The sequence below is a fragment of the Bos mutus genome, chromosome 13 (genome assembly GCF_027580195.1).
Source record: "Bos mutus isolate GX-2022 chromosome 13, NWIPB_WYAK_1.1, whole genome shotgun sequence".
In the NCBI taxonomy this organism is placed as follows: domain Eukaryota; kingdom Metazoa; phylum Chordata; class Mammalia; order Artiodactyla; family Bovidae; genus Bos; species Bos mutus.
In genome coordinates, this window is record NC_091629.1 from 6,275,268 (window position 1) to 6,289,280 (window position 14,013).

General features: G+C 37.8%; 1 protein-coding gene across 3 annotated transcripts in view; it reads right to left on the reverse strand.

The window, feature by feature from the left end:
- The window catches only part of ACBD5 (acyl-CoA binding domain containing 5), a 31,075-nt gene extending 18,326 nt beyond the window's left edge, over positions 1-12,749 (reverse strand). The window contains exons 1-6 of one of the 3 annotated variants that reach the window (XM_070380930.1): positions 12,675-12,749; positions 11,184-11,352; positions 7,312-7,432; positions 5,790-5,862; positions 3,454-3,568; positions 3,324-3,356 (exon numbers count right to left, since the gene is read on the reverse strand). In XM_070380930.1, coding sequence (XP_070237031.1) covers positions 3,324-3,356; positions 3,454-3,568; positions 5,790-5,862; positions 7,312-7,432; positions 11,184-11,259 — 418 coding nt within the window. In that variant the 5' untranslated portion in view covers positions 11,260-11,352; positions 12,675-12,749. Of the gene's footprint in view, positions 1-3,323; positions 3,357-3,453; positions 3,569-5,789; positions 5,863-7,311; positions 7,433-11,183; positions 11,353-11,541; positions 11,729-12,674 lie in introns of those variants that run through there. The other 2 variants (XM_005906484.3, XM_070380929.1) reach the window with 2 other exon arrangements.
- Between the last annotated feature and the right edge of the window lie 1,264 nt (positions 12,750-14,013).

The window sequence follows — 14,013 nt, forward strand, 5'->3', positions numbered from 1 at the left end:
CCTCTCAGAGAATCATGATGATAACACATCTTTTGAATCTCCCTTACTCTGCCCCTGACAACCAGAAAAAATAAATAAATAAAAACTGACAATAAGTAAAATACAGAAACACCCACCACTCACAGGCACCTTCAACAAAGAAAGCAACAGGGAACCACCTAATCCCTCTCATCAAATGGATGTTTGTTAGAGAAACACCAGACAGCAACAAAAGCAGCCCCGTATCACCTGTGATGAGAGCTGCAGAAAGCATGAACAATTATTAATAAGAGCTACTCAACATCCAAAAATCAACATAGTACACCGTGCTGCTGCCGCTGCCAAGTCGCTTCAGTCGTGTCCGACTCTGTGCGACCCCATAGACGGCAGCCCACCAGGCTCCCCCGTCCCTGGGATTCTCCAGGCAAGAACACTGGAGTGGGTTGCCATTTCCTTCTCCAATGCATGCAAGTGAAAAGTGAAAGTGAAGTTACTCAGTCGTGTCCGACTCCTAGCGACCCCATGGACTGCAGCCTGCCAGGCTCCTCCGTCCATGGGATTTGCCAGGCAAGAGTATTGGACTGGGGTGCCATTGCCTGCTCCCATAGTAGCCGACTAAAGGACAAAACCCACGTGATTATCACAATGGATGCAGAAAAGGCACTTGACAAAACCCAACACTCAACAATATAATACTGAAGACATTGAGAATATAAGAGAAATTTCTCAATCTGATCAAGGGCATTTATGAAAACTTACAACTAGAATCATACTCTATGTTGAAAGACTGAATGCTTTGTTCCTAAAACAAGGAACAAGACAAAGATGTACTATAAGTTCTACCTGGGGCTATCAGGCAAGAAAAACAAACAAAAGGCATCCAGATTGGAAAGGAAGAAGTAAAATGGCCTCTGTTTGCAAATGACATACTCTCATACACAGAAAATGCTAAGTAATCTACCAAAAAATCTATTAGAAATAATAAATGGTTCAGTAAGGTTGTAAGATACAAGATCAATACACAAAAATCAATGTATTTCTACAAACTACCAATAAATAATCCAAAAATGAAATTAAAAGAGTCAATTTACAATAGCTGCAAAAAGAATAAAATAACTAGCCACACATTTGACCAAAGATAGTGTAAGAACTATACACTGCAAATGATAGTACATTGTTGAAAGAAATTAAAGAAGATCTAAAGAAACGGATTGGAAGGTAATATTGTTGAGCTGACCATACTCCCCTAAATGATCTATAATTCATTATAATCCCTAACAAAATCTCAGCTAGGCAGTTTTCTAAAAATTGACAAGCTAATTCTGAAATGCATAGGGAAATGCAAGGAATCAAGAACCGGCAAAATAATTTTGAAAAAAGAACAAAGTTGGAAAGCTCTTTCCTGATTTCAAAACTTAATATGTATGTTCTGAAAAAGCCCATGTGACATAGATAATCTGTTCTACTTGACCTACTTTTAATAAGAACAAAAAGAACTACTTAATAAGATTCTTTAAAAAAAAAAAACATAAAAAATTCAAAGATTACAAACTGTCTTGCAATTTGGCAATATCTTACAAAAGTGGACACCCATCAAACGCTCATAATTTGTGACTTAGCAATTATTATTTCTAATATAATTTATTACTTATATAGTTCCACCTATGTAAAATGACATTTGTACATGGTTACTTTCACCAGCAAGCTTTGAAGATCAGAAGAGAAAACAATCTAAATTCCTTTAGAGTGGCACAGGTTAAATAAATTATGGTGTAGGTCCACATCCCTCATAATCCTTGGATCTAGATATGATTTGAAATCCAGAGTTTTCTAACTTTGCAATGGTCATATACTGTATATAATGTATATTATACAATACCTTCAAGAGAGTCTAAGGCAGCTCTCACAAAAAAATTTTAAAAAATAATATTTTTACAGCAAAACATGAAAGTGAAGTCACTCAGTCGTGTCTGACTCTTTACAACCCCATGGACTGTAGCCTACCAGGCTCCACCATCCATGGGATTTTCCAGGCAAGAATACTGGAGTGGGTTGCCATTTCCTTCTCCAAGAGATATTCCCAACCCAGGGATTGAACTCGGGTCTCCCACATGGTAGGCATTGTAGACAGGCACTTTACCGTCTGAGCCAAAAACATAGTAATAGGCAAAATTAGAATAAAAACTTAAAATAGCCTCATGTCATTTCAGATCAAGGTTTGCTCCTCCTATACATATTAGGACAAGTTTTTCTGCCAAATGGGTTAACAAAAAAGCTTTATCAAGCCTTTCGAAATTTTTAATTATAGCTAAGGGATTATGGATCTGAGACGTCATTATCTGAAACTTCATTATTTTTTTCAACATTTGCCTCTGGCTGTAGGCTGGACACAGCCAAAGCAGGTCCAGAGTTATTCCCTTCTGCATCCTACCAACACACTTCAGAGAAAGAAAACACTGATAGTCTTTTCTGACTTGAGTAAGTATTAAATACAAAGAAGGTAATTTGTTAATGCTTGACCCCTCGAGTAGACAAATCAGATACAGAGGGTGTGGTACTGAGTCATACACAGTAAAAATTACCATCAGTTATGATGGTAGACACAATCTGCAGGCCTCATGACAGGACAGAAAGATTATCATTTCCATCAATTAGTAAAAGATGGAATGGGATGCCAGGGAAAAAGAAAGTAAGGATGGCCAAGCTGATTTTTATTTAAAACATATATGACTGTCATTTAAAATGACTCTTACTGGCTCATTTCACTCTGCTTTCTAAAACAATTTGAAGAGCAAATGTTGACAGTTAATACCAGCAAATCTGCAGAATATTCAGCTCCTTCTAGTACATAAAAGATAAGCCTTTCAATTCTTTACTGAGAACATGAAAACAGAATTCTAAAAAAAAAAATGACAAGTGAGGTGAATTCACTGACGTCTTGTTTTAAATGCTCTAAAACTCCAGCTACACTAAAGTTAAACCATACTATAAACATAATCACTTAAAATTAGCTAGCAAGTCATTTCAGCCATAGCACTGCTAATACAATTCATAAAGCAAACAGAAAATATAAAAAATGAATCATAAAATCAAAACCATGAATTCTGTTACAATTCTGTATACAAATGAACCATCTGTCATATTTTAATAACTCAGGGTTAAAAATTAGGGTTTATAATATTTTGGAACTTGGTACAATGCATTTGCTTAGAAAAAAAACTCTTGAGTGAAAAGCTCGTTAAGTTATATAAATTTGTGCAGAATTCTTCTGACATGTAAATTTTGAACAAAAGTTTCACATGGAAAAAAAAAAAAAGTTTCACATGGATTTCATTTATTCCTACCTTCTAAGCATTTAGAGATTTTCTCCAGTCGGACTGGCATGTGAAAGTGAAAAAAAAATTAGACATATAAATATTAATACACACATAATATATCAATCGCTGAATGAAAAACTAGGTCAAAGAGCCCAACCTGAGGTTAAATCAGAACTTCTGCCACTTTTTTTGTCTTCTACAATTTCATAAAATGGACCAATGACATGTAGCAGTTCTTCAACTTTTTCAGTCATCGGCATAGTTTCGAGAATCTGTAATGAAACGAAACAAATCTTGTGAAAACCAACTACTAATGTGATCCACGCTAGGACCAAATAATATATTTATAATTTACTTACTGATAAACTTTGAGAAGAAATTTACAGACTCCTCGAAGTATCTATGTTAATTACATATATTAATGTATATACTACCCTAAAAAAATTTCAGGCTACGATTTAAAAGCGTTCTCATTTTGAAAACTACTTTACATAAACTTCGTGTAAAATTTTACATGATAACCTATATATTGTGCATTAAACACTAAAGGCACTAATGTAAAATAAAATAAGAAACTGTGGGACTAAAGTGAAATTCTTGTGTCCAGTATTTAAAAAGGTACTTAAGGAAGGCAGGAAATGGTAACCACTTTCAGACACCTTCATAACTATGGGCCAATTTAGAATCATCAGAGTTAAAAGGCAAGGTAAATTAAATGAAAAAGCATTCAAATAAATAGTCATAAGCTGGTGACTGACAAATTATTTCTATATGTGGAATTTTTTAAATTTATTTTTAATTGGAGGATAATTTCTTTACAATATTCTGTTGGTTTCTGCCATACATCAACATGAATCAGCCATAGATATACATATGTCCCCTTTCTCTTAAATCTCCCTCCCACCTCCTACCTATATATGGAATATTTTACAGGTATTAAAAAGTCTAAGATTAGTTCTGTGTGTGCTGATTGGGAAAATACCTATAATTTTTTTTTACAGGCAGAAAGCTAGTTGCTGCACAGTATGTTTAATATGGTACCACTATCGGTTTCCTTTCCACTTTTAAATAACAGGATATAAATGTGTACATATATATATATATCTTTTCTGTATCAATCTACAAAACATAATTAAAATTACCACTCAAGAATTAAAATGGAGGGAATAAGGAAAGATCATAACAAAATTTTAAGGAAAAAAAGAAAAGAATGGTATCAAGCCAAAGCTGTAGATTATCTTTCTCTCTGCTTTTGAAAGGCTCCTTTGTTGTTCTACTGATACAGTTAACAACCAAAAGAACTAAGCTCTGACCTCTGTTACAGATAAACAAAGTCCACCAAATAAAACTGAAAATGTAACAAAGTCCACAACTCTGAGCAGTGTAGAAGAGATTACACCAAAGCAAATCAGTCTGAATCTACCAAATAAAGACTACTACTAAGAGATTAATACTGTCGAAGCACCGGCAAAAACTATTCCTTTTTACAGATTTTCTTTATGTTCCAAGGTTATTTTACATTCTCAGACAAATCTAGATTTCACAACTTCTGATCTATCACAACATACAAATATTCCTTTATAAAAAGGCATTAAGATCATCTTTAAAATGACAATTAAAATGATTTCATCAAATTGCTTCTGGAAGAGCTAATTAATAAAGAATGCCCTCCTTACTAGTTACCAGACAAACTAAAAGCATCCTTATCTTATTCTCCTTCTGAAGAATTTTTGCACATAAAAAATCTTGTTAGTAAGAAATCTACTGATAGGAACATCTCAATTAATGAGTCAACACTTGTATGAGAACACTGTTGGGCAGTTTTATTACCTATTTCTCATTAAAAGTTTCAAAGCAGAAAAAATGTTTTAAAGACAGTCCAGGTAAGTCCCAGACTCCTGAGAAAGGGAAATCAATATTTTAAAAGGTTCCTATTCATATACTTTCTGCAAAAGTCAACTATAGAGAAAGACAGGAAAGATGAAAAAAGAAAACAAAATACCATGTCACGATGTGATGTACCTTCAAGAAAAAACTGCACCTTAAGATGAACTTTGATACAGATAAAGCCTTGATAAACTCAATAATCTCAGAGAAGGCAATGGCACCCCACACCAGTACTCTTGCCTGGAAAACCCCATGGATGGAGGAGCCTGGTGGGCTGCAGTCCATGGGGTTGCTAGGAGTCAGACAGGACTGAGTGACTTCACTTTCACTTTTCACTTTCAAGCATTGGAGAAGGAAATGGCAACCCACTCCAGTGTTCTTGCCTGGAAAATCCCAGGGACGGGAGAGCCCGTTGGGCTGCCGTCTATGGGGTCGCAGAGAGTCGGACACGACTGAAGTGACTTAGCAGCAGCAAAGTCAATAATCTAGATTCTATATTCTAATGTAATACAATCTCCTTGTTTCTTAAAGCAGTTAATTAGACTGATATAAAAATTAAGGCGGCCCTGAAAAGTTTTATTTTCTATTATGAATTACTTTCCCTACCTTTTTCATTTCTTCAACATAAGCAATCATGGCTTCCTCTTTGGTCATATCACCCAAAGAACTCCACGCATCCCTAGAAATGAAGATACCCAAATAACAACAGAAAGACACCTGATTTCAATTGCTTAGAATACAATTTACAGTTACTGCTATAGGGTCATTAATTTAAAATAGGCTTTACTTAAAGCTATTAATACAAACATTAACATGTTTCCAAAGGATCTCTTTAAATGCACCAAACTTGAAGAAAAATATCACTGAGCAAAATGGAAAATTGAGTAGTATCTAAAACTTTATTAATAAGTATAAAATATATATAAATATATATATCATAGATTACAGAGACCACATTATACAGACTACAGGCCACAGACACTATACACTGTTGATGATTATTTGCTAAAAACTCTTTAAAGTCTTTATCATTATAAAGAACACTGACAAAAATGAACATTTTTAGAAAATTTTACAAGCATTGTCACAGTCAGGTTTCAAATGAACAGAAGTTTTGGTTAATTTAAATAAGAGTCTAACTTAGACACTTGAAAAATGGAAACGTTTTCTTCTAAAAAAAAATGAAAATGTGAGAGACAAGAAAAATTTAGTCTTAGATGATGAGAAGAGCCTTTGAAATTTTTGCCTAAAATGAAAACCTCTCTTTTTAGAAGTATTTTCCAGAAGCAGTTTAACTCCACCAAAGGTCAATTCTGAGGAAAATCATTAATAAATAAATTTTCCTCAAACGGTTTAAAAACCATATTGCTGTTACCTTTAAGCTAGTATCTTAGGACTTTTCAAAAAGATCTTAGAGGAAAGTACAGAACTAAGAAATCCTCAAAGGAGTTTAAGGACTTTCAGTACAGGGTGAACTTAGCCATCAAAACATATGGCTCTTAAGACTTACTCTGCCAGTTAGCAATACTCTATTCCTGACTTACATGATGTATGGTCATGATATTCTGTTTAAGAACGTCAAATGTTGGTCTGTTGGAAACATGGCAGAGGTATTTTGTGATTCTGTTAAATATATTAAAAATCAAATTTCTATTCAAGTACGGTGGGACAGGAGTGATAGCTGAGATAAAAAGTAAGCCAGAACCTGAGTCATGCTCCTAGTTACTTATTATCTTAAAGGCTTGAAGCAAACCATGTCACCTGACAAGCCAAAGTCAGCCTTTTTCTTGGTAGGTAAAAGCAGCAGGAGAGTTTGTTTTTTTTAAATGCAGTTTGTGAGACAGTCTTGGCATAATAAAAAGAAAAAAAAATTCCATAAAGAAAAAGACTAACTGAAAATGCTTTTTATCTTTGCTACACCCACCTCTTGTGGTTTTATTGTTTTTCTCTCTTCCCCAAGACCTTCCTATTTGTGTGAAATTGTGTTGGAGCACATGGAAGATAAAAATGGATCCAACACTTGGAAAACTTTATGCACAGAATAATACATAACCACATAAATAACAGTCATATGACAATTATGTTATTAAACTTAAAAATTCTTTCATAGCTTTCTTCATAAAATTACCATTTGTATCTTCCAACAGGATCCCAGAAGCCAGGCTTTGACAGTTTACAAGGTCCTTCAGTTGCCTGCTTATAGAAGCTATAGAACTTGAGCATCATTTCATTTGTTGGCTGGAATGAACCTGTTGAAAACATACATTAAGTAAGACCACTTGGAGAATACAATTGATCATTTAATGCAATAAATTAGCTAAGCTATACTAATAGTGATTTTTTAATACTTCATTAATAGTCCAAACTATTCCTATTTTACAGCAACAAAAGTTATGGCTCAGTTTCTTTATTCCTTTGATTTAAAAATAAAATTCCCTGGCTACCCAGTAGTTAGAATGCAATTCAGGGGACACAGGTTTGATCCCTGTTTGGGGAACTAAGATCCCACATAACACATAGCGTGGGCCAAATCAAAAAACTCTGAGATTTTACACTTTCATAACATTGTCCAGCAATTCAATAAATAAAAGAATAAAGGAACAAATATGCTATAAGTGTAACGAAAATAATTGGTAAATGTCACTTAAAAAAACAAAATATAGAAAAACTGTATCATGCAACTATAATTAAGGTATTTTTATCCAAAAATTGTGACAAATCACACTGACTAGAATAAATGAAAAAGTGAAATATATACTCTGCTAACTCAAATTGCAACAGCAAGAGATTCAACTTCTTTTGATTTCCGATTTCTCGATGGATTACAAAGTTGGGCTACAGCCAACCAGCATGTACTGTGGTAGAAAAAGAATTAATCCAATATGAAATACGTTTCTCATTTCCTACCTCCATAGTTTTTAGACACATCAGTTTTTTAAGGATCAGACTTCATACATGTTTCTAGCATATCAGGAAACATTTTTATATTTAAAAATTTCAAATTGTTTGAATTAATGCTGTAAGTTGCAATACTATTTAACAACAGAGAAAAACTAGAATATAAATGTTTTATAATAACAAGCTAAATAATTTTGATACACATATATGACAGGATTATTTATAACTACTGCCCTTAAAAATGTTGCTGTCTTTTGTGTACTAATATGGAATTACGTTCAGGCCATAAATGGAAAGGTTATAGACAATTTTATTGTCTCATTCCATCTTCAAAAAATAAATATATATGCAAATGTATTAGTTGTACATGTGTGTGTAAGATCCAGCTTGTATTCATGCATGTGTGATCTAGATATATACATATCAAATTATTCTTACTGAATATCTCTGGGACTTAGAAATGGGGAATGAGGCAACTTTCACTTGCACTATTTTTATATTACAAAGTACGTGTTATTTTGTAATAAAATTTAAAATACAGAAAATAAAGACAAGTAGAAATCATTTAAAAATTTACTGTAGAAAAATATTAAAAATAGCATGAAAAATGCTTCATGATCTACTATGAAATGAGAACAAAACAGCAGTTTAAAACAGCATAACCAGCACAATCCATTTCTGCAAAATAAATACCTACATACTTAAAAAGCAGAGTAGAAGGAAACACATCAAAATGTTAAAAGAGGATATAGCTAGATCATAGGCATATAGATTACTTCTAGTTTCTTTTTGCTCATTTTTATTTTTTCAAAATTTACATTTAGTGTATATTACTTTTATTCCAAAATTTATAATAAAATTAAAACTGTAAAAATATTTTTAAAACTTCATAGATTGCATAATAAGCTGATAACATGTAGTTATCGAAAGCTAACAGTTTATACACATTGTAATTGAATTGTAATTTAAAATTACAAAACAGACAAGCTGAGAGCTGATGGTTCAGATTTGGCCAGGAATACATAATTAATTCCAAAATTACAATAATCACTAAGTACACACAACATGCTCATTTAAGAATATCCATTAGATAGAGTGCTTCAGTGATACAGTTTTTACACAGCAGAGGGGGAAAAATGGAGAAACTATAGTTTAAAATGGTTACCTATTTCACTAACACAAACCCAAATATAAAACACCAAAAACTTCATCTCATAATATCTTTAAAAAAAAAAAAAAAAATATCTTTAGTAAGTCAATCAACTGAGATTTAAAAGTTTATCGGTTAAGGTGACTAACATATACATTAGGTTACAACAAAAACGAATAACATATACTGAATGTATCCTGTGTATAAGACACTGGATAAAGTATAATCTCTGTCCTCAAGGTGCTCATGCATAATATATTTGATATATATGTGTTTAAAATACTATATAAGAAAACTAATTTCTAAAGGCCAAGAGTATACCAAACAAGATGCTATAGGATTCTTCATAACTTTATACCATAATAAAGATTAAGCAACAAGAAACAAAAAACTGTAAGTTTATTTGCAAAATAATCCAGGACAGATGACATAACTTAAAAGTTTTACTATAAAAATAATTAGTGATTCATTATAACAACAGTTCTGTTTCAATTATTATCAATTTCATTTCAGGGAATAATAGTACAGTACTGAACACTGCCTAACTCTGTTGCCATTTGGCAGAGGTTCTTGACTTTGCAATATCTTCTTAAACGTTATAAAATACAAACTGTATACTTACATGGATTTCCTAATAAGCAATACATGATCCTAGTAAAGATAGCAAACTATCACCAAGTCTATCCTATCAAATCTCAAGAAGTATAAAAACACGTGTTTTAGAAATAAAGATGACGGTACCATTTAAACAAAACTCTTAGCATCATGTCTTCCTATAAACTCTCTCAATCAGACGTTTTAAAAATCAATACCTAAGTTCCTGTTATTTCTTTACATTTTGTTCATTCACTCTTCTCTTTCAATCCCTCATGTGTCCTCCGATATGATGTTTGCAGATTACGAAAGCAAACTTATTTTATGTATAATTGTTTTCAAAACCTTTTTATCTGCACTTAATGAATGTTTGTTAACAGTACTGAACTTAGCCCAATGATTTACTGAACTTAGCCCAATGGATTACTTAGCCCAATGATCATGAAAATAGTGACCATGACATTAAATACTGTAGTAATGCAGTAGTGTTGTATTCAGTTAGTTTTACACTCTGGCACAATGATAGCACTTAAAAGCATCACTTTAAAAATATAAGTTTACTGTGAAAGAGAATTCATATAATGCAGAAAGGTAAGTGAAAAGTCAAAGTCCCCCTCTTCAAGCCTTTCCACAGGGGGAAAAAAAAAAAATCTGAATAATGGCCTTAAACTTCCCAACATTTGTCAAAGACATACAATTACAAGTTCAAAAAGCTCTGCAAAATCCTGAACAGCATAAACAGGAAGAAAACCATACCAAGACAGGTCATAATCAAACCACATAGAGAAAAATCTTGACAAAAAGTCAGAAAAATGACAGGCCAAATATCAAAGAACAACTCCAATGACTTTTCAGCTAAGTGGCCAGACTCCAAATGAGTGCAAAAGAGAGAACACTAGGACAACGAAAACAGTTTTTTTTTTAAAGCAGTAAATATTTACCCACTTTTTAAATAAGAGAAATCGTTTTACATGCGAATACAGTGGTTCTTTTCCTTTCTTTTCCTTCATATGAAAAGTTTTCAGAAAGTAGACTTTATGAGTATGCGACCCCGGGCATCTCTATCCTAGATTTTATTTTACCATACCCAAACCGCAGTCATTAAGTGACAAGATTTTTCAACAATACCAACTACTTAAGATCTGGATACTGTATCTGTTTCAGGCTTGAAAGATCAGCAGGCAGTTAATTCACATCTGATACCTCCCTTCAACTGCATGCAGAAATCAAGGAAGAAAATAAGTAGGTTAAATAAGCAAGACCAGAAGCAGAAAGAAGGTTCAAGGAGGTGAGATTCAGAAAACTGGGGCCTCGGGCCTCTGCAGGAGGCTTCTTCAGCGGGGCCCAAGTGGACGTACCATTTTTCGGCAAGCTCTGTATCACCTTCACAGCCGCCTCAAACCGGGTTTCGTGAACGGATCTCGTGTCCGCCATCTCCAGCCGCCAGCGCCGGCCGCGGTCCCAAGGTCCGTCGCCTGGAATCAGGCAGCAGCAGCAGCACCAGCTTTCCCAGGAGCCTGCATGAAACTGAAACATGGAGCGCAGCCGCGGATCAACATTCCCGAAGGGAGGAGGACTCCAAAGCGCAGCTGGTCAGCTCCCCGTGGCCCTGCCCTCTCCAGGCCACACCGTCCGAGATGGCCCGGCTCCTTCCTCCTCCCCGGGGCGTGACCTACGCTGGGGAGGCCGGGCCCCCCGGACGGAAAAATAACTCACCGAGAGGAAGAGCATATCTAGCAGAAGGCGGAGGGGCCCAGGGCACCGGTGGTCGCGGTGCAGCCGTCCCACCCACAGGACCCTGGCGGAGCAGCCACACCCCCCATCTCGGCGAGGTCCGTCAGTCCGTCCGCGACCTCCAAGCAGCCCCGCCCCAGAGCTTTGGGGGTGGGGGCCCCACTCTCTGCTGCCGCCGCGCAGTAAACTCCACCCACCAGCCCGGCGGCTGCGGCGGTGACGCCTGCTGTTTGCCCCTCCCCGGAGGAGTTGGGCCGGAGAAGGCAGAAAAGGAGAGCAGGGAAACTGGATCGCTGGAGGGCCCTGGGATCGCTGTTTGAACAGGCCTGAGCGAAGTGTCCTTGCCAGCGCGACCGCCACGGGGTGCAGCGCGCGGGGTGGGGGGTTGGAGGGGGGTGCGCTGCGGGACAAAAAAAAAAAATGACTGTGGTCCCCAGCGTCTTAGGTTAAGGTTTGGAGAAAGGTGATGGGGCTTAAGCAAAGTGCTTTAGATCCAGAGAGGCTTGGTGCGAACCTTAAGTTCTGCCATTTAAAGTTCTGTGACCGACCTAGGGGCAAGTCACTTCGCCTCTCCCGATGGCACTCTTCCTAACACCGGTAGAGGAAAGGATTTAGGGATGTTGGGTGGAGGTGCTTAGTAGTGCTTGGCTCGCAGGCCTTCGACAGCTTTAGCCGCCCCGATACAAGGACATCTGAGCAACAACCAAAGGAGAGGGGGAGGTCGCCCGCTACTTAGACGGGGCGGGGGGAGGAAGAACACCTTCCCCGGCATCACCCCCCCGACTTCGAGCCCCAAGGAGCCGGGCACGGTGCCGCTCCAGCCCGCGCTAACGGGAGACAAGGCGTGGGTCAGGGGCGAACGAGGACAGGCGCGGCAGCCCTAGAAAGGGGTAGACCCCGGGCCTTCGCCTTCCTAGCGCATCGAACCGTATCGTCAGGCACCTAGGAAGCGGTCCCAGGCCCACAGTGGAGGCGCTGCTTTGGGTTTTGGGGAATGGAGCCCGGCGGCCCGGAAACCCCAAAGTCGCCAAGGTCCCTCTGTCAGTTCGGGATGGGTTAGGAGGGTGACTATTCCAAATCTACTCTTCCCCTGGAGCCGCAGTGCCAGCCTTTACCTTGATTCTGCGGGGGCAAGGCCTGTCCGTTAAGGTCCCCGATGCCCGCCCCTCGCCGTCCCCCACCCCCGCGGGCTTGTGGGAAATGTAGTCCCCTCTCCCGGCACTTCCGGACACCTCCCTCCCCCCGGCGGGAGTTCTCCCACCGGTTCCGGTTCGGTTTCTCGGTCCTGTAGACCCTGAAGCCGTAGGGCCGGAAATCCCGCCTTCCTATGTTCCTTCCAGAAACACTACATCCGCTTCCATCCGAAGGGAATCGACCCTCTGTGGTGTCTTTCGGAGGAATCCCGGTGGGACTGGACTTGATTCGAAGAACTGGGGTCTCATTACTTGCTCCTGATATTTACTAATTGAAGGCGGGAGGAGAAGGAGATGGCAGAGGGTGAGATGGCTGGATGGCATCACCGACTAGATGGACATGAGTCTGAGCAAGCTCGGGGAGTTTGGTGATGGACAGGGAGGCCTGGCGTTCTGCAGTCCATGGTGTCGCAAAGAGTCGGACACGACTGAGCGACTGAACTGAACTAATGTTTAGTAAACGTTGAGGTCGTTGCTGTTATGTTACCGTCTAGGTAATAAAGACTGCGGCTTACTGAGAGTCTGATAATACTTGCCAAGCGTATAACATATTCCAGAAACTCTGTAGAGTGTTAACCAATGAGGAAATTGAAACATATTAAAGGATTTGTCCAAGAACAAGTAGCCAGTGAGTACAGGAGACTGTAGGGAAGGCTTCCCAGGTGGCTCGGTGGTAAATAATCGGCTTGCCAGTGCAGGAGACATGGATTCGATCCCTGGGTGGGGAACATCCCCTAGAGAAAGGAATAACAACTAACTCCAGTATTCCTGCCTGGGAAATCCCATGGACAGAGGAGCCTAGCGGGCACAGTCCATGGGGTTGCAAAAGAGTCGGACACCACTTAATGACAACAGGAGCGAAGCCAGGAGTCAGTCAATCCCAAAAACTCTTGCTTTACATCTTAAAACTTTTTCTAGAACACTAAAGTGTAATAGGCTAACAATTTTTCTAACTTATTCAAACAAGGAAAATTTTCTGTGTTTAATATCTACTGCTTCCTCTACTCTTTGCTTGCTCTTTTATTTTATAGCCTTTCCACTTTCAATCAGTTGTGCATACTTGGGAAAGGACGTGGGTATTTATTTCACATCTAAGACTTCATTTTGGCAACTGTTCATTAAGGTTTCTATAATAAGCTGTAAGGTTTATGTAATAAGTTGGTCATTAGGTACTGATGAGTAAGAATTTTTCTGCCAGTCACTTCTCTTGTATATCCATTTTCTGGTACTATGGATTTTCAATCATGGAGAATAGCGTAGA